This window comes from Macaca thibetana, chromosome 14 (assembly GCF_024542745.1).
Source record: "Macaca thibetana thibetana isolate TM-01 chromosome 14, ASM2454274v1, whole genome shotgun sequence".
NCBI classification, from domain to species: domain Eukaryota; kingdom Metazoa; phylum Chordata; class Mammalia; order Primates; family Cercopithecidae; genus Macaca; species Macaca thibetana.
The window spans coordinates 61,674,261-61,695,587 of NC_065591.1; the positions used below are offsets into that span (position 1 = coordinate 61,674,261).

The window sequence follows — 21,327 nt, forward strand, 5'->3', positions numbered from 1 at the left end:
CGGCCTCCCAAAGTGCTGGGATTACAGGCATGAACCACCGTGCCCAGCAGGCATATACATTTAAAAACCCAGCTCAGTTTGGCATTGCAAATAGCTAAAGTTTATAATGTCTTATCTTATATTTTTGAGGAATAGATTAATTGGCAGAACAATTTAATTGGCTGTGTGTCTTCAATGGCTAGCATACGGCTTAACAATAAGTTAACGCCAATAAATGTAGAAGAAGGCATATAAGCTATATTGCTTGAAATCTATTTTGTCAGACTTATTCCCTCCCATTTCTGTAAGCAGTACAACTCCATTTCTTAACTCTCTATTTTCCTTAGGGATATGATAAAAAATTTGATGCTGTGTTTTGTATCTAGTTTTATCTTGATAGGCAGCATTGGATGGTAGTAAAGATCAAAGTTTTCAGATTTACCCTGCCTTACTTTAAATCCAATAGGGCCTAGGGTAAGAGGCTGAAAGTCTGTGGGTTTTTTTACATCTGTAGAAATAATAGTATTTATATAAAGGTAATTTAAAGGGGTTTTCAATAGGTTATTGTGAAGATTTAATAAGTTAATATTTGTAAGGTAGTATAACACATATTAAGCAGTTATTAAATAATATCTATTCATTTTTTAAGGTATAAAAAATTATTTGGTAGGACTTAAATATTAGGTTTATTAACCCATTTTACTCTCCATTCTCAGAGAAGAAAACATTGAAAAGAAAAAAAATCTGATCAGACCTCATTCAGCCTAAGGTGGTGCTTCTATATCCTCAACCTTGTTGAGGTCTTTCATTAATGGCACTAGGCCTGGAATAAACTGTACACATGGCTCCTTTCTTTCATAATCACACTAATCCCCAGGATGTGTGGTATGTCCTAATGGAAATCCCAGGGCTGGAAGGCTTGCATACCTGGATCTCCATCCCTTTTTCTTTTGTGTACACTGTGGCTGTTGCAGGCAATATCCTCTTGATCTTCCTGATCATGACTGAGCACAGTCTCCATGAGCCCATGTATCTCTTCCTATCCATGCTGGCCTCAGCAGACTTCCTGCTCTCCACCGCTGCAGCCCCTAAGATGCTGGCTATCCACTCTACGGATATATCCTTTGGTAGCTCTGTATCTCAGATGTTCTTCATACATTTCATCTTTGTGGCAGAATCTCCTATTCTCCTGGCAATGGCATTTGACCTCTATGTGGCCATCTGTTACCCACTGAGATACACCACCATTTTAACCTCGTCAACCATCAGGAAGATTGGCATAGCAACTGTGGTCAGGAGCTTTTTCATCTGCTGTCCGTTCGTCTTCCTGGTATACTGACTTACATATTGTGGGAGAAACATCATTCCTCATTCCTACTGTGAGCACATGGGCATTGCCAGTTTGGCATATGGCAGTATCAATGTCAACATCATTTATGGCCTCACTGTGGCCCTACTCTCTACAGGACTGGATATAGTGCTTATCATTATATCCTATGTAATGATCCTTTACGCAGTGTTTCAGATACCTTCCTGGGCTGCCAGGTTCAAGGCCCTTAGTACGTGTGGCTCTCATATCTGTGTCACACTTACGTTCTATGCCCCAGCATTCTTTTCATTTCTTGCCCATCGCTTTGGAGGTAAAACCATCCCTCACCACATTCACATTCTAGTGGCCAATCTCTATGTGTTGGTGCCCCCTATGCTAAACCCCATCATTTATGGGGTGAAAACCAAACAAATTAAAGATCGAGTGATTTTGCTTTTCTCTCCTATCAGTGTATGCTGTTAAAATTTAAAAGTCTGTTTTAGGGAATGGAAATAAATACAATCCATAGAAATCCTCAAACACACTGAAAAGGTTGGTGTCTATCAAAATGCCCACTGCATTTTGCTAAGGCACTCAAAGATCAAAGATATTGAAAAAAAATACTTTAAAATAATGAAATTCTCAATTTTTTTCAGACATACTATTTTCAGGAATTTTAACTTAAAAATACATAAAGATAATTGAGAACAGAGAAGTATATTTTAGGGTTTAATCCAGATTGACTTTTCCTACATAGAGCTAAGAAGTGGGGTTTCAAGTCAGTCACCGCACTTTTTACAGTCAGTCTGAAATTCTGATGAAATGTACAACACTCCCACTGTCCTCTGCAGAGACTTGAACCAATAACATGAAGCCATAATATTATAGTTATTTATGTCAACATCTATTACTTAAGTTAAAATGTTATCCTTAAAATATTTTCCAACTCACTGACATCTCACAAAGTCTATTGTATGGAATAGACACATAATACATATGTATTCAATGAGTGCATAATAGTGAATTAAAGCAAATAATAACCAATATTAAATTAACACATATGGGAATATAAATTGGTACAGCAATTATGAAGGACAGTATGGAGATTTCTCAAAAATTTAAGGTAGGACTAACACATGATCCAGCAATATCACTCCTAGGTAAAAGAGGAAATTAGTATGTCAAAGATATATCAGTACTCCCATGTTTATTATAGCACTATTCACAAATGCCATGATTTGAAATCAACCTACGTATTTGTCAACAGATAAATGGATAAAGAAAAAAATATATATACACACACACACACAATGGAATATTATTCAACCATAAAAAGAATGAAATATTATCAATTACAGTAACACAAACGGTACTGAAAGCAATTATGTTAAGTGAAATAAGCCAAGCACAGAAAGAAAAATATCACATTTTCTAACTCATGTGTGGAAGCTGAAAACGTGGAGCTTATGAAGACAAAGAGTAGACTGGTAGTTACCAGAGCCTGGAAGGAAGAGAAGAAGGAGAAATGAAGCGGAAAAAAAACACTCCCACTCTCTCTCTCTCTCTTTCTCTGTGTGTGTGCATATGTGTGTGTATGTGTGTGTGTGTGTGTGTGTGTGTGTGTATAAATGTGTCTATGTATGTGTATATATATAAATTTGTATATCTATGTATGTATGTATTACCACTGAACTGTACACTTACCAATGGTAAAGATGGGCTGGGCATGGTGGCCCATGCCTGTAATCTCAGCACTTTGGGAGGCCAAGGCAGGTGGATTACGAAGTCAGTAGTTTGAGACCAGCCTGACCAACATGGTGAAACCCTGTTTCTACTAAAAATACAAAAACTTAGCCAGGCGTGGTGGAAGGCGCCTGTAATCCCAGCTACTCGGGAGGCTTGGGCAGGAGAATCGCTTGAACCTGGAGGGCGGAGGTTGCAGTGAGCCAAGATCGTACCACTGTACTCCAGCCTGGATGACAGAATGAGACTCTGCCTCAAGGAAAAAAAAAAAAGTAAAGATGGTCAATTACATATGTATATTTTACCTTAATAAAAATAAATTTAAAAAATATTCAGTAGACTAGCTAAAAAAATCTAGAGATAGGTATTGATTCATATGTAAAAGTCTTCCAATATTTACAAGTAAAATGAAAAAAAAAAAAACCCCTTGAATTAAGTGTAGAACTCACTGACAGTGTTTCAAAGGATTGACATATGAACTAAAATTTGGACAGTACATGCTGTTCCTACGTACTTGGAACACAGGGAGAAAATCTGGGATGGAAATATTGCTATAGGAGTTAGCACATGAAGGTGATAACTAAATTATTTGGAGTAGATGGAGTCACTAGCACATATGAATAGTTTTAGAATGAAATGACCCAGGATAGAATTTTGGAGAGCCCCCAAGTTTAAATAAAATCAGTATAAGAGAAGAGGAAGAAATCAAATGGTATACTAGTCTAAATTGTTTCTTAGTGACAAAAGAATAACCTGAATATTAGATTAGCTCCTATATGCTCTCTAAATCAATTTCATCCAACATGCAGCAGTACCGTTGTTTTATGCTCCTTCACAGAGGAAATTCTGGAAAAAGCACATAGGGTTCCTTGCCTTTTCATCTGTATTCCTTATTCTCCTGGAAATTCACTATAAATATTCTCCACCATTAGTATGCTTCCTAAATTTGCCAATGTCTAAACATTATATCAAGTGTCTCTTAGCTACATTCAAGAAAGCCTAGAAACCAGGTGTAAAATGTCAAGGAGAATAGCGTCATATGCATAAGTCTTGCTTGGAATTTATCAGATACTTATGTGATAAATGAAATTTTAATGCATAATCCCATTTTACTAATAATGTAAAGGTAAGATTGTTTATAATTTTTTTCATTTCATTCAGACTATATAACATTATCTCCCTCATATATAGTAGGAATATAATGACTGTTTTTTGAAAGAAAAAGAAGGAAGAAAGAGAGAAAAGAGAAAATGGATACAAGTTAACTCAAATGTTCAACAAGCTGCTTCCAGCTTTAAATTTGTAGGACTTAGAAATGTCCATTATAATTTGTCACTATAAGAATGTTACATAATTTACTAAAAGATAAAAAAATCTTCAATAAAATAAAATGGGAAGAATGAGACTGAAGAAGACTGAGGAGGAAATTGTGTGATAAAAAGTAGTTATGAATACAGATTTTTCTTTTCTGAAAAAAAGAGAAAAACCTTGCCTCAGTGAAAGTGTCACCAAGATATTTATTTAAATAGAATGGAATTGGCATAGAAAAATGTTTGCATTAAAATGGGCTTTAGAATTTTACAAATAGAAATGGCAGAAAAGGAACATAGCTTGTAAAAAAAAAATGCATATCAATTATTCTGCATTTAGCCTGAGGGAAAAGAGAAGAAGAGAGAAAGGAGATTTCTGCAAGTGTAGAAATAATTACGGGGATATTAGGTGCCAATGAACCCAAGAGGGCTGACTTAAAATTTGCTGGGTCCCTTGTGGTTTTGGCTATCAACTAGGAAATCCCTCATTTCATGCTCATAACTCCTCCTACTTCTCCACACATTCATAAAGGAACATTAAATTGGTGGCTAGCAACTTTTTTATCCAATTTGAGCTCAATAAATTTATCCCGTGTTTCGAATGCCACAGACCTTTCGAATGCCACTTTGAGTTTTACTGGCGGATGAGCACACAAAAATGGTCTCAGACAGACTTCCAGAAGAAGAAGAAGAGTGTCCGTATTAGAGATAAATGAAAAGTGTAAAAAGTCATATGCAAAATGTCCACAGTATATTATATTGGCACATATCCCAGCACCGAACGGAGTAAAATTTATGACATTAGCTGGATGCTGTTACACAGAGTGCAGACAGAAAGTACAGCCATCACAGAACCCGCAGCTTAAGGGAATGCGACTGGAATCACTGGAGAAGAAAAATTGGTGAGTGATGAATGAAAATGTTATGAAAAATGGACAATATTCTTCAGGCATTCGGTAAGAGTAAAACCAGGTCTCAATAATAATTGAGGAGTAAGTCTCATGAATTCCAAGTTTCCCCCCATAATTTAATTGCCAGCTTCTCCAATAACAATCACCCTATCCAACTAACCAGGAACTTACATACACCACCACCTGCAACCCTGCTATCTGTGCCTGTCAGGTAGTCCTCACATGTCAGCTCTTTAATCTTGAGTAAGTCAGACATTGTGATTGCCCTTAAAGGATTCTTATTCCAATTGTGATTATCTTTGGAGAAGAAAAAATTTGCCCTATTAGAAAAAGCCAGTGACTTAGGGATGGGAGTGTCACAAAACTAAGCACTGGGGATCAAATCTATGGAAATCACAGTATTTAATTGACCTACAAATTTACAGTAAATATATGTTAGCTGATACAACCTCCCTGTTGTGAAATGTCCTCTGCTGATTTGGTTCTTTGATTTGAAGTTCAGCAACAGTTGAACATTTGTTGTTGAACATTTGAGTGAACTTGTATCCATTTCCTCTTTTCTCTTTCTTCCTTGTTACTTTCCTTCCTTCTTTTTCTTTCAAAAAACAGCTGCTTTTTCTTCCAAAGAAGAGTTGCTTCCTAAATTTCCAGTATATTGGTGACATTAAGTATGTGGTTAGCTCATTCATGAGCTTGCTGAGATAAAGCAACTTTATTGAAATGTCTAGGAAAGAATGAAGTAACTTAACCCTACTTTTCACTGAATCACAAACATTTCTCTAATGTGTAGCTTAAAATGTACTGATCCAAAATAAGTAATTTTTAGAAAATAACTATTTTGATCAGAGAACTTTCATATAACGCATAAGAACCCAGGTTTTTCAGAAAATTCAGTCATCAGTGAAATTGAAAAGTGACTAAATTTTCTTCAGTTATTCATAGTGCTTTTCTCAATTTTAGTATCCCCAAGTTTGTCCTGTCTTCCCTGTCTAGTTCTACATTTGACTTCTTCTAAGAAATCTGTCCTTTAGCTTTTTGATTTTTACTAATTTCTTATGTCAGAGCTCACAAAAATTATATAAGCCTCTCACCTATATTTCATTAAGAACTAATGAGCCTTCATTGGGTCATATTATGCTAATTATAACTCTTAACAGTTTAAAACCAGGAAACTGGACTCTATCCTGGCTAAATGATTCATTTGTCCTTATTCATTATCTGTGGTTTATCAGGAGCAAGTCCTCTTGCTGTATGCATTGTTGCTACTCATCTTGTCCCTTAGCAGTTCCTTCTCTCTAGGTATTCTATAAAGTGTACTACAGAATTTTTAAACTCACAACATTTCAAGAATTTCAGCTGTTAAAAATATATAGGAAAAAATATAATTCCCTTTAACTTTAAAGAAATCTAAAAAGCAATCAGGAGATTTGGCCTAGATTTGTCAAAAGTATAAGGATTTCTATACCTTCTAAAGCACTCTCTTTACATTCTTCTGAATATAAAAAGAAATATATTATGTTCTTGGGTGTCAATTATTTCTACCTCTATTCTCTTTCATTGGGAATCTTTTACACCAATGTACTGATCAGAGTCTGATAATCTGCTGGTCTAAAATGTTCTTAACTTAAAGAAAATTGGAAACAGTTAAATACTAGAGGAATAGCTGAAATGTGAAATATGGAGAAGTTTATTACACTCATTAAAATGCAATATCCAATAAAAATAAACTTCTATGTATTTTTTTGTCCACAGGTCTGGAAAGAAATAACAGACAGGCCAGTGGTCCAATCCCCTGTCCAGGTGATTTTGCTGGTTCTAATGTATTTGGATTGCCATGTGCATAACGTCCTATTATGGCACAGTGCCTGTGAATGCCCTACCTGAAAACAGTGATGTTATCTCCATGAATCCATCTTTTCCTTTCAAAACTGTGAATAAGATGGATGATTTTAGAGTTCTACCCAAATCAGACAGACTCAATACAATGACTTTGGATAAAATCAGAAAGCAGAAGAGGAACAGTAACACTGACTGAGAAACTTCTTTTGTTTGCATCAGGAGGCCCAAGGACACTATGTCCATTTCCAACATCACAGTCTACATGCCCTCTGTGTTGACACTAATAGGGATCCCAGGCCTAGAATCTGTGCAGTGCTGGATTGGGATTCCATTCTGTGCCATTTATCTCATTGCTATGATTGGAAATTCCCTGCTTCTGATCATCATCAAATCTGAAGGCAGTCTCCATGAGCCCTTGTACATTTTCTTAGGCATGCTAGGAGCTACAGATATTGCACTTGCTAGCAGCATTATGCCCAAGATGCTTGGAATATTCTGGTTTAATATGCCTGAAATCTATTTTGATTCCTGCTTGCTTCAAATGTGGTTCATCCACACATTTCAGTGCATAGAGTCAGGCATCCTGATGGCCATGGCCCTGGATCGTTATGTGGCCCTCTGTTATCCACTAAGACATGCCATCATCTTCACCCACCGGCTTGTCGTTCAGATAGGAACTGTGGTCGTACTCAGGGCTGCTATTCTTGTAGCCCCATGCCTAGTACTGATAAAGTGCCGGTTTCAATTGTACCACACAACAGTCATCCTCCACTCCTACTGTGAGCATATGGCCATTGTGAAACTAGCTGCAGCAAATGTTCAAGTCAACAAAATCTATGGTTTGTTTGTGGCCTTCACTGTTGCAGGATTTGACCTCACATTCATCACATTGTCCTACATCCAGATATTTATCACAGTGTTTCGTTTGCCCCAGAAGGAGGCTAGGTTTAAAGCATTCAATACCTGCGTTGCTCACATCTGTGTCTTCCTCCAGTTCTACCTCCTTGCCTTCTTCTCCTTCTTCACACATAGGTTTGGGTCTCACATCCCCCCTTATATCCATATTCTCTTTTCTAGCATTTACTTGCTGGTCCCTCCATTTCTCAATCCACTTGTCTATGGTGCAAAGACCACGCAGATTCGCATTCATGTGGTAAAAATGTTCTGTTCATAAAATCCACCTTAATTAATGCCCACATGCTTCCTTCTTTTGCAATAGTAACCATATCAAAACAAAACAACAATACGTATTATTTGAGATGCTTGGTTTGTGAAATCTGCCAGCATAATAGCTGGTTTTAGATCATCATAGCATATCAATCAATGGGGTTGTAAATTCTACCTGACTAATGAAATTGGGAAGTGTGAAGAGTAAAGTAGTGAATACATACTGTTTGTTTTTTCTCCTTTATTCTTTAGCCCCTGGTTGAGTTATTCCTCTAAGAATATTTCTCAAGGAGGATTTATAAATTATGCCTTTGTCACTGAATTTAAATGCACCTAAGTCTCGTTCTGAAACGTCCAGGTACTCAATGAAAACAAGTTGTTGACTTTCATTTTCTCCATTATCCTTGCCTTAAAAAAAGAAAAAAATCAAAGGAAGTACATGTTAATGGTGTTCTTATCAAAGAAAACCTTATGAATATCAAGAGACAATAAAGCCTAAAAATTTAAATACATTTTCAGAGTCATGCAGGGAATTACAGGCACAAAAATTAGAACCAGTTGTTGCATTTGACACATCAACATTTTTTTGTTGTTGTTGTTGTTGTTGTTTTGCTAACCCCAAAATTTACTTCTTTATTAATTCATTGTTTTATCAAAAACCTACAATATTATAAATACTATACTACAGAATTGTGACATAATAGTAAATTTGGTACAGTGAGTAATTCTCATGAGTTTGTACCTATGTAATTCTGGAAAAGAGAGACTGAAAGGAAAAGAGGTGGGGGATGGGCCAGCAGGGGATAGAAGAAAGAAATAACAAGTGTACACATGGGATGTGGAATTCAGAGAGAATGAAGCATTGAAATCTAACTAAAGCAGAAGAGTTGCATTTACTGTATTTTGTTTTTTGGTTAGGCAGTTGCCTCTGATTCCTGAGGAATGATGAATGAGTGGCCAAGGTAGATAGAAGAGCAGATTTAAACTAGATAATGTAGTTTAAGGTAACTCTAGTTTTTTCAATGTGGTATGAGTGCAAGGTAGAACTTGGGGAGACAAGGAAAATACGAATATCAAAAATGGCTATTAATGCTGTGAGAGTTGCTAGACTTTATTCCAAAAGCTATAATGTGCCATTGGAGAGTGTTCATTTGTTTGCTTGTGTTCTACAAGTAAGACACGTGTGTGTGTGTGTGTGTGTCTGCTTGGGCATGTGACAGCATACCACACAGCAAATATAAATAAGTCTAGGGCTATTGTGTTAGCGAAGAGGAGGAATATATTGTCTAAAATTAGTGGCATAAGAACTTACGGCTAGTTAATTGTTCTTGAAAAACCTCAGGTCATAGATCATTTTTCTCAAGGTTATGGAAAATATTCACATATATGCAGATGTCCATACTTTGATTTACCAGATTAAAGCCACTGCAAATATAAGAAATATTAGATTGCTTGTCATACACCTACCTGGTGGATCCTCTGGCTTCAGGGATTAGGACTTAGCAGATACCCATGGCTGCTGAGAATGATTATAGAGGCTATCTTAAGGGATCTTTTGAGACTGTTTCAAGTTTCAATATTTACTAGAACTAATTTTATTGGATTACCAATAGGGATGGTTTTTCTTAAGTAACATAATTTTCTCAAAAATAAAATAGCCTCTGATGTTATTTCTTAATATTTTAGCCAGAATTCGGCAAACTTTTAAATAAATGGCCAAATAATATATAGCTTAGGCTTTATGGAAAAAGAGGCAAATTCAAGAATATCACGTAGGCATTAATATAACAAGACAGAAAAATGTATGTCCACAAATAATTTTTATGAAATTCAAACAATATTAACAACAATAAGAATTGCATTGTCTTTAATTAAAGGTCTACTAATTAAAATAATAGAATCCATTTTTTTTTTCTACAAAATGTAGCTGAAAGTTAGAGTTTCCCTATCACCAAATTGATTACAAATGTTCATCTGTGAAAATCATTCTTAACTAGTGGGCTATAGAAAAACAGGAAGCAGGCCAGGTTTGGGATGTTAAACAATTACCACTTTTAGCAGCACCACAGAAAATATGTGGTAATATAGGACCAACAAAGAGAATAATGTGAAACTACAACATATTTGCACCATTTCCGAATTTTAATATCTCATAAAATATGTAGTCCAGAGTTCATATTGTTTAATTACTATAGTCTTCAAATTTCAGGATCAGTCTCAAGTTGAGACTTACTGATAGAAAATAGAAAAAACAAATGGGTCATTACAAGGAAAAGAGGATAACCAGGACCCTCTACCCTCTTACACACTTCGACAGGGACAATTATTGAAAACATTCTTAAACATAAAATCGCTTGAAAGATAATAATATTTTTTGTAAGGATAATTTTCAAGAAAGATTTCTAGAAATCACAAAATTAACTTCCAGGAGATTACATCAATTTGAACAATGACTAAAATAATGTTTTTCTAAATTTTCAACAACACTAGTTATTACTGACATTTATCTTTGACAGCTTGATAGGTAAAATATGATTCCCTTTATAATTATCATTTAACAAAGAAATATTTGTGCTGCTATCTTCTTTTCCGTTTGTATATTATGTGAAGTACTTCATTGTTTCCTTTGTTCATTTTTCTAATTTGTGTCCATTTATTTTCTTCTTGAGTTTAAAATTTGATGAGTAAATATTGAATTATTTCCAAGGGCTTTATTGCTCAGGACTTTACCCGAGGATTTCCAATAGGCTCTTGGCATTTTCTTGTAGAAGTGACTTCAGGCATAAAGAAGAAAAGAAAAGGAAAAGTAAAAAGTCTTAATATTGGAGATATTTGACCTATTAGGAGCAGAACGCTTGTTGGGAAAAAAAAAAATGCTTTCAGGCAGGGCGTGGTGGCTCACGCCTGTAATTTCAGCACTTTGGGAGGCTGAGGTGGGTGGATCATGAGGTCAGGAGTTCAAGACCAGCCTGGTCAAGAAGGTGAAACCCCGTCTCTACCAAAAACACAAGAAATTAGACCGGGGCAGTGGCAGGCGCCTATAATCCCAGCTACTCAGGAGGCTGAGGCAGGAGAATCACTTGAACTCAGAGGGTGGAGCTTGCAGTGAGCTGAGATCGTGCCACTGCACTCCAGCCTGGGCAATATAGTAAGACTCTGTCCCCCCAAAAAAGAATTGCTTTCAGGAACTGACCCTTCTAGCTTTTTGCACCCCTTCATTTAAATGTTCAATTTGGGAAAAATAACTTGCAACATTTGGCTCATTTCCACCCTTCTTGGTAGAGAACTGTCCTTTGGCAACAAGCCTTTTATGTTGATATTCCTAAGTAGTCTCCATTGCAATGTGAGAATACAACAGTATTATCCTTAATTTATTGTTAAATTTATGACCTTTTGAGATTTGGTTAGCAGGCCTATTTGACTTTAATACTAAGCTGTATGCCTGTATTTAAACAGTATTAAAAATGCAGGTGATTCCCAGCTACTCGAGAGGCCTAAGGCAGGAGAATTGCTTGAACCCGGGAGGTGGCAGTTGCAGTGAACCAAGATGGCTCCACTGCACTCTAGCCTGGGTGACAAAGTGAGACTCCATCTCCAAAAAAAAAAAAAAAAAAAAAAAGTGATATCCTACCACATCTATTTATAATTTCTAAAATTGCTCAGAATTTGTATTAATAAGGGTTCTTCAGGGTAAAAAACCAATAGGTTATGCATACATGTATGTATATACACATATATGCAGGTAGGTATACATATACATATATATCTGTATCTATGTATCTATATGAGATAGATTAATTTTAAGAACCTGACTTACACTTATGAAGGCTGGCAAATCCAAAATCTGCAGGGAGAGCCAATAGGCCGGAGACTCAGGGAAGAGCCAGTGTTGTAATTTAAGTCCAAAGGCAGTCTCCTGGTAGAATTCTTTCCTGATTGGTGCAAGTCAGTCTTTTGTTCTATCCAGGCCTTCAACTGCTTGGAAGGCACATTATAAAGGACAATATACTTTACTCAAAATTTATTAATTTAAATGCCAGTCTCATCCAGAAATACCCACACAGAAACATCCAGAATAATATCTGACCAGAATCTGGGCACTGTGCCCCAATTAAATTGACACCTTCAACTATTCAGAATAAAACAAACCAAGGCAGAGAGCAGGTAACTACAGCACCTCCCGACGTCAGAGACTCAACATCATGGTTTACAAGTTACTAAAGAAAGAACACTGGGACAAAATAAAGCTTGTAGGAATTCATCCACCTTCAACCACTGATGTGCTAATCTCAGTATTGTAAAGATATCAATTCTCTTTAAATTTAATCTAGAAATGTAGAGTAATCTCAAGCAGAAGGCTATCAAACTTTTCTGGCATAAGTGCAAATGCTTAAAAAAAAGATATTCAATTCAAGAAGTAAAAGCTAAGAGTGAAATGTATGATAGAGTTCTGATAAATAACTCTGCCCTATATTCTAAGATTCAGTGTCTTTTAGATGATGACTCTCTAAAGAGTCGAGGACGGGAACAGAGGACAGTAACTGTTGTCCCCTCCATGCAAGGTCTGAGACTAACATACACAATGACAATTGCACAACCTTTATTTGTAGTGAACACAACTTTTTAACATGAAAAATCCTAAAAGGTATACAAATACAACAGATATCATGAATTAGTAGGTGAATTTAGCAAAGTTTAATGTTTGAAGTCTACATAAAAATAGTTTATAAATCTACATACTGGAATCCAATAATTAGAAAATAACAATAATTTGCCATAAAGTGTAAAAGCATAAGATACACAATTTATATTTAGGCACACAATAAACTACAAAAATTTTACACTGATAATTACAAAACATTGTTGAAAGAAAGGCAAAATATAAAGAAATAGAGAGCTGTGCCATATTCACGGATTAGACATCTCATTATTGTTAAAATGTTAATTTCCTTAAAGTCATGTAAAGATTCAAAGCAATCCCAAATATAATCATAACAACCTTTTTTTTTTGCCATGAATTGAGAAGCTAATTTTATATTTTACATGAGAAATCAAAGGACCTACAGCCAAAGCAATCTCAAAATAAAGAATAAATGTTAAGTACTGAGAATACCTAACATCAAGACTTACTACAAAATTCTAATAATAAAGACAGTGTGATATCAGCATGAGGACAGCTAATGAAACACAACAGAGAGCCCATAAGTAAGCCCACATTTGTACAACCCATTGATTTTATACAGAAGTATCAAAGCAATTCAATGGAAAATAGACAGCCTTTTAAACAAAATTAGGTATTCATATATATCTATACATTTTATAAATATATATGTTTAATCTAAAAATTTATTTAATACCACACAAAATATTAATCCAAATGGGATAATATAGAAGTAAAAAATAAGGCTTCTAGGAAGAAGAAATCAGAATACTTTAATATATTGAAGATTGGCAAAGATTTCCTTCTTACAACACAGAAAGCAACAAGATATCATCTTATCGACAATTTGGACTTCAGCAAAAGTAGACTGCTAAGAAAATTAGCAAGCAATACACAGACTATAAAATCATGCAAAAAAACTTAAATCTGAATTATATAAATAGTTTTAAATTTTTATATAAATAACCCTTATAACTCCATGTAAAAAACAAAAATGTGCAAAACACTTTACCAGACACTTCATAAAGCAATAAAGTAATAAGCTCTGCAAAAGTATGGATCATAATTTAGAAAAAAACTTTTTACTTAGTAAAACTGATTAGTTCATATTTTAGTATTCTATTGATATGATGTTCTAGGACAGGTAAAATTAATTGAAAGTAATTTTTTTTTTAAACAACAATGCTTTCCCCTGAAAAGGTGGGAACAGTCATGTTGGGAAAACTTTCTTGAGTGCAGGAAATATTCTATATCTTGATAGGATAATGAGTAACATATTTGCAAAAAATAAGCTTAAGATCAATACATTTTACTGTCTTTTCTTAGTAACAAAAGAGTATAAACAAACACTGTTGAGGATAATGGAAGATAATTTTTGTACTTGTGAAGAAAATAATTACTTTTATGGAAAGTATTGAGACTAGAAAGAATCTTGAAGGTTTGGATTCCAATTGCAATTGCAAGTACGGATTCATTGTTTTTAATAAAGAGAGACACAGACATACGCAAACGTAATTATATAATCGCGTGTGTGTGCATGTATTTCCTCTGTTCACTTATAGGAACCAAAAGCAAGGAACAAGCAATGGCAATGAAAAAACAATCCTTGTTTCAAGATATTGATTTTCTTAATAACTTTGTTCACAGAAAAAGATCAGGGCTTTTTGGAAAAATATCTGTTTCTGTGGCTTGAGCTGAAAAAGCATAAAGTAATTTGAAATCACGATGCAGAGATAGAAAATAAGGAAGTACTCAAAGCATGATTGGAACATGTGGAAAGGACCCAAGGTCTAGTTGGAAGGAGCTCCTTATGGCATAATTTAGAAAATTTTGAGCATCAAAATAAATAATTATGGCAAAGGATTGTAGCCCATTGAATAAAATCAGATTCTGTGAATCTATACAAATGTAAGTAAAGCAATACAAGTTTGGGAAAGGGGAATGCTCTTCCTTATAGTGTAATGCCAATAAATAAAGAGGAAATGTATGATGCATTTAAAAATTCATAAACAGAATAATAAAACTCATGAGTGAAAGTGCTCTGAGGAGCGGGCCATTTAAATAGTCTCAATAAATATATACTTTCACAGATTTCTATGAATTACAAAGAGAAAAATAGCAACTTACCATGAATCCAGAGTGACATCCCATTAACCAAGTGACTGAAACTAACCACATTAATATTAGAACATATCAGCATCATATGATTAATGATATTGTGCATGAAGAAAGGCTACATTATTCTGTTGCATTAAAAACAAACAAGCAAAACTGTATAACCTGAATCCTAGTCATGAGGAAACGCCAAAGAAACTAAAATGATGGAAATTCTCAATAACAAATGGATGTTCTTCAAAAATTCCACTATCAAGAAAGCAAAAGAAGAACTGAGGAGCTTTTGAAAATTCAGGAAGTCTAAAGAGACATGAAAAGTAACTGCATTATTTGTTCCTGGACTGGATTCTGAAAAAGGAAAATACAGCTATAGAAGTCCTTGTTGGGACTACTGTCTAACTTTAAACATGGACTTTATATTAGGTTATAATTTTATTTAAAGGCTAACTGTCCTCATCTTGGTTATAATACCATAGTTATACAATATAATGTCTTTTCCTTAAGAAATACAAGCTTTAAAATTTAGATGTAAAGGGGCATCATGCCTTCTATTTATTTGTAAACCAATCAGAAAAAAAAATTCTCCATCTTCCTACCTACTGAACTAGTGATAAAGCACAATGGGGCAAAATATGAAGAGTTCGTGATTATGGGTACATGTGAATCTTTGTATACATGTTATAAAGGAGTTTCTCATACTCTTACTGCAAAGTTCTATATATTTAAAATTACATAAATAGTTAAAAAGTTTTAAAGTGGCACTATTTCTTAAACCATCCTCAATTCAGGAAAAAACACCACTATCTATTCACTTGACTCATCCAAAAATCTAGTCATTTTCTTTGAAAGTGACCTCAATTTCATACAATACACCTACTTAATCACCAATTCTTTGTGATTTGTTAAATAATTCTTAAAAGTATTTCCTTCTCTCCCACTGATGAAGTAATAAATCTATCATTACTTCTTTCCTATTTCACTCTTTCATAATAATGTATGTAAAATAATGAAACGTTGCATCTTTCGTTTATTGGTAATTTTTTTTTTTTTTTTTTTTTTTTTTTTTTTTTTTTTGAGACGGAGTCTCGCTCTGTCCCCCAGGCTGGAGTGCAGTGGCCGGATCTCAGCTCACTGCAAGCTCCACCTCCCGGGTTCACGCCATTCTCCTGCCTCAGCCTCCCGAGTAGCTGGGACTACAGGCGCCCGTCACCGCTCCCGGCTAATTTTTGTATTTTTTTAGTAGAGACGGGGTTTCACGTGTTAGCCAGGATGGTCTCGATCTCCTGACCTCGTGATCCACCCACCTCGGCCTCCCAAAGTGCTGGGATTACAGGCTTGAGCCAACGCGCCCGGCTATTGGTAATTTTTATATGACATGTTTCAGAAAGTTACTCGAGTTAGCATTATAACATTCAAATCTATTTCTTCATCTTCATGTATTATGTTCGTTTTTCAGAGAGCCTTACGTTTTTGTTTTCATTTTCCACAGAAATTGAGCTGCTTGATGTATCTGTCTGCTGTTCTTTATACCGTGTGTGCCAACACTTGTACCTTTTTGCACTGCTAGCCAGCTTTTAGACTCTAGTTAAGCCAATTTAGTTAGAAGTGTTGTTTAATTAAAGTAAATTTTGGCCATTTCCCTGGTTTTGTCCACCCCTCTCATCCAAGTTTTCATAGCAGCTACCACATTGCTCTCCAATTTTTTTTCTTTATGTAACTGCTTCCTTCACCAAGATCATACGTCTAATTTATCTGTGTGCTCACGATCCACACAATTCATGGCACATTTTTTAACTTGTAGTCAGTTTTACTGCAGGTATAAAATCCCCTATAAACATGTAGCATCCCACTCTTCTTTAGCCATAAAGTAGAAAACAGCTTGAAACAGGTTAAATACCAGGTAAGAAACTAAAGTAGCAGTTTAGTATGATTGGCAGGATCTGGTCCTGGTGGTGGCTAGAAATGTCTATGTATTTATGTATGTGTATGTGTATATGTGTGTATGTGGGCATCTGACAGAATAGAGGCTGAGTTGAACCCTAATCCCATTTCCCACATATAATCACTGTTAACAGTATGATGAGGTTCTTTCAGATGATTTTAATATGTAAATGATGATTTTAATATGTAACTTATAGTTACAATGTATTGTTACCAAGGGGTCCTTGCTCCCAGAGCTCCCAAGATGGTGGCGGGCTGCTTCCAAGATGGTGGCAAGTCTAGTGTTCTCTGACCTGGGGTTCTTGACCTCACAGATTCCAAGGAATGGAATCTTGGGCCATGTGGTAAGTATTACAGCTCTATTAGAAGCCGTGGGTCACGGAAGAGAACCGTGGAACCCAGTGATTCAGCTCAATTAGGTGTTCAGCTCAGTTAGGACGAACCCAGGCACTTAGCTGTGCAGGAACAATGGCAAGCCTTTAGCCCTATCCAGAGTGGCAATGGGCGTCTGGCTGGATCAGGAGCACAACTGACACCTTGCTGCATCCGGAGGGATGGAAGTCAGCAGCGGGTCTGTGATGGCGGCAAACAGCAATGGTGGACTGCCAGCAAAAGCTAGCTCAAGCCGTAACAAAACACGGACCAGAAGAGTGCAGTTGCAAGATTTAATAGAGTGAAATAGAGTGAAAACAGAGCTCCCATATAAGGGGAGGGGACCCAAAGGAGGTTGCCGGCTGGAATGCCTGGGGTTATATCCTGATTCTTGTCCCTCTCACTGTGCTCTCAGGCAATAGATGATTGGCTATTTCTTTACCTCCTGTTTTTGCCTAATTAGCATTTTAGTGAGCTCTCTGATTCCTTGGGTGTGGGCTAAGTTGCAAGTCCCATGTTTAAAGGTGGATGCAGTCACCTTCCCAGCTAGACTCAGAGATTCTTAGTTGGCCTAGGAAATCCAGCTAGCCCTGTCTGTCAGTATCATATTAGTTTTATTTTTTCACATAATGTATTTTAATCACCTTTCATTGGCAGTATATAGAATCTCTTCATCCTTTATTAAGCTTATAAAATATTTCCATAGCATAGATGTAACTTAAATTATTTAACTAATTCTGAATTGATGAGTAACTGGAATTTTTAAGTATTTTACTATTATAAACAGTATTACAAGGTATTTGTATATAACTCTGCCTACTTGCTTAGGTATTTTAGCCTAAGATTTCAGGAGTGGAATTGATAAGTTAAAAGCTATGAATATTTGCTGGGTGCAGTGGCTCATGTCTGTAATCCCAGCACTTGGGCAGGACAAGGTAGGCAAATCACTTGAGCCCAGGTGTCGAGACCAACTTTGGCAACATGCGGAAATCCCATCTCTACTAAAAAATTTAAAATTATCTGGACATGTTGGCCTCTACCTATAGTCCCAGCCACTCTGGAGGCTGAGGTGGGAGAATCACTTGAGCCCTGAGGTTGGGGCTGCTGAGTCATGATCATGCCACTGCACTCCAGTCTGAGTGACATAATGAGACTCTGTCTCAATAATAATAATAATAACAATCTATAAATTTTGTAATAATATATAAATATATAAAAATCTTTAAATTTATAAATATAAATAATAATAATCTATAAATATTATGAAAGTTAATAGAAATTGTGTAATTACTCTTGAAAGTCATCAATGTTATAAATAAAGTTTTGGTGCCACAAAGGAAATAGCAGTCAAATATAAAATTTTCTTTTTAATTCTCAGCAAGGCAAGTTACTTCTACAGAAGGGTGTGCCCTTACAGTTGGAGTAATGGTGAGTACACAACTGGACAAGGGAGGGAAAGGGGTTCTTATTCCTGACGCCCGTGGTCCTTACTGCTGTGTCATTCCCCTATTGGCTAGGGTTAGACCGCACAGGCTAAACTAATTCCAACTGACTAATTTAAAGAGGGTGACGGGGTGAGTGGTTTGGCAGGAAAAATGTTTATGAAATGAGCCAGGGTGGAGAATGAATCTGAATGAGTTGGAGTGGAATAGGTAATCAGAATGAATGAGTCAGGGTGGAGTAGGTAATCGGAATGAATGAATCAGGGTGGAGTAGGTAATCAAAATGAGTCAAGGTGGAGAACGAGTCAAGGTGGAGAATGAGTCAGGGTGGAGCAGGTAATCAGAAAACGTTGCTTTACGAGGAAGTTAAGTTTAAAAGTAGAAGGCAAAGAATTGAACATACTGACATACTAATTCTTTGAAGAGAAATTCAGAATTCGTATTTAGCACCAATGTACACTCTCTTTAATAGTATGAGTCTGTTTCTCTATATATACTCAGCCCCAAGTAACATCAATTTTTTTTTATTCTTGCCAGTTTTATAAATGAAAAATGATTTCCTACCATACTATAGCAATCCTCCTGCCTTGGCCTCCCAGAGGTTACAGGCATGAACCACCACTCCCAGCCTATATTTCTTTAACTTATAGTGAGTTTCAGTGTCTATTTACATTGTTCTTTTGTCATTTGTATTTCATCTTATATAAGCTGGCTATCCATATATTCTACATTTTAAAATATTGTTTTCTTTTTAATATTGATGTATAGTGTGAAAAAAGTACAAGTATGGGCAAATGTAGTATAAAGGACAGCAGACAGATGCCTCAAACAGCTTCCTTTCTGTAGAAAATGAAAGAAGCGTAGGGCTCTCTGAAAAACAAAACGTAATACATGAAGATGACTAGATGTTAACGTTACAATGCTAACTCTAGTGACTTTCTGAAACATGTCATATAAAAATTACCATATGTATATTGGAAATTTTAACTACTTGTCATTTGCATTACAAATATTTTTTGGTTTGTCTTGAGTTTGTTCATGGTCCACATCAGTTAGAACTTTTTATTTTGCAAATAAGAGCAACAACAAAAAACAGCTTAGAAAAGAGGATTGACTGAAAGTTCGAAGGTAGTTCATGGTCAGTTTGATTCAACCTTCAAACATTTTAGCCATTAATAAAAACATATTGGATAAAGCAATTAGAAAGTAAAGACATTTAAAATCTTTAACAATGTGCATGAGAGTTAATTGTTGCACTTGAATTGTGTACTTTTTTTTTTTTTTGAGATGGAGTCTCACTCTGCCACCAGGTTGGAGTTCAGTGGAGTGATCTCGGTTCACTGCAAACTCCGCCTCCCAGGTTCAAGCAAGTACCCTGCCTCAGCCTCCTGAGTAGCTGGGACTACAGGCACATACCACCAGGCCTGGCTAATTGTTTGTATTTAAGTAGAGACGGGGTTTCCCCTTGTTAGCCAGGATGGTCTCCATCTCCTGACCTCATGATCCGCCCGCCTCAGCTTCCCAAAGTGCTGGGATTAATCGGAAGGACACATGAATTAAGAGGTGTTCCAGACTAAAATAAATTAGTTACATAATATTTTATTACCGTAGGATAAAGATTTTTCTGGAGGGTGCGGTGGCTCACAGCTGTAATCCCAGCACTTTGGGAGGCTGAGGCAGGCGGATCATGAGGTCAGGAGTTTGAGATCAGCTTAGCCAACATGATGAAACCCCATCTCTACTAAAAATACAAAAATTACCTGGGCGTGGTGGTGGACACCTGTAATCCCAGCTACTCGGGAGGCTGAGGCAGGAGAATAGTTTGACCCTGGGAGGCGGAGGTTGCAGTTAGCTGAGATTGCACCATTGCACTCCAGCCTGGGAAACAGGGCGAGACTCTGCCTCAAAAAAAAAAAAAAATTTTTTTTCTATTATTTTATTGTTTTTTCATTAATATACTTTGGTTTTTGGATAAAATTTAGGTTTACAGAAAAGCTGAGTAGAAAGTACAAAAGATTTCCATATATCCCTTCTACCCAGAATAAAGATTTTGCATTTACATTTGAAGCTATGCTTCCTCCTTGTTTATCAAATTACATCACCATATTTATTTATCAGATCCTAATATTTCAAAACATATATCTAGTGTTTTTTTTGTATAGTATGTGTATACCATGCTAAGCCAATTATTATTTTTTAATTGTGATATAATTCGTATACCAAATAATTAACCTGCTAAAGGTGTACAAGTCAGTGGATTTTAGTACAGTTAGAAAATAATACAACTATCACCATCCTGTAATTTCAGAACTTTTTTTTTTTTTCTTATTGAGATGGAGTCTCACTGTGTCACCCAGGCTGGAGTGCAGTGGCATGATCTCGGCTCACTGTAACCTCCAGGTTCAAGCAATTTTCCTGCCTCAGCATCCCAAGGAGCTGGGACTACAGCCATGTGCCACTATGCTGAACTAATTTTTGTATTATTTTTTGTTTGTTTGCTTTATGTAGAGACAGGATTTCTCCATGTTGGCTAGGCTAC

The 21,327-nt window shown here is 36.0% G+C and overlaps 1 protein-coding gene and 1 long non-coding RNA gene across 2 annotated transcripts; one reads left to right on the forward strand and one right to left on the reverse strand.

Annotated features, from left to right (window-relative positions):
* Window positions 1-4,923: 4,923 nt before the first annotated feature.
* On the forward strand, window positions 4,924-12,842 carry LOC126935174 (olfactory receptor 52A1). Its single transcript, XM_050756375.1, has 2 exons — window positions 4,924-5,243; window positions 7,005-12,842. Exon 2 carries the CDS (start codon window positions 7,327-7,329, stop codon window positions 8,263-8,265), a length of 939 nt encoding a protein of 312 aa, XP_050612332.1. The 5' UTR covers window positions 4,924-5,243; window positions 7,005-7,326; the 3' UTR covers window positions 8,266-12,842.
* On the reverse strand, window positions 8,579-17,243 carry LOC126935307 (uncharacterized). The gene is made up of 5 exons (XR_007719213.1): window positions 17,189-17,243; window positions 15,046-15,086; window positions 12,076-12,236; window positions 9,571-9,683; window positions 8,579-8,666 (listed from the first exon to the last, which is right to left on the reverse strand). It is a non-coding gene; the product is annotated as an uncharacterized LOC126935307 (long non-coding RNA).
* Window positions 17,244-21,327: the final 4,084 nt, after the last annotated feature.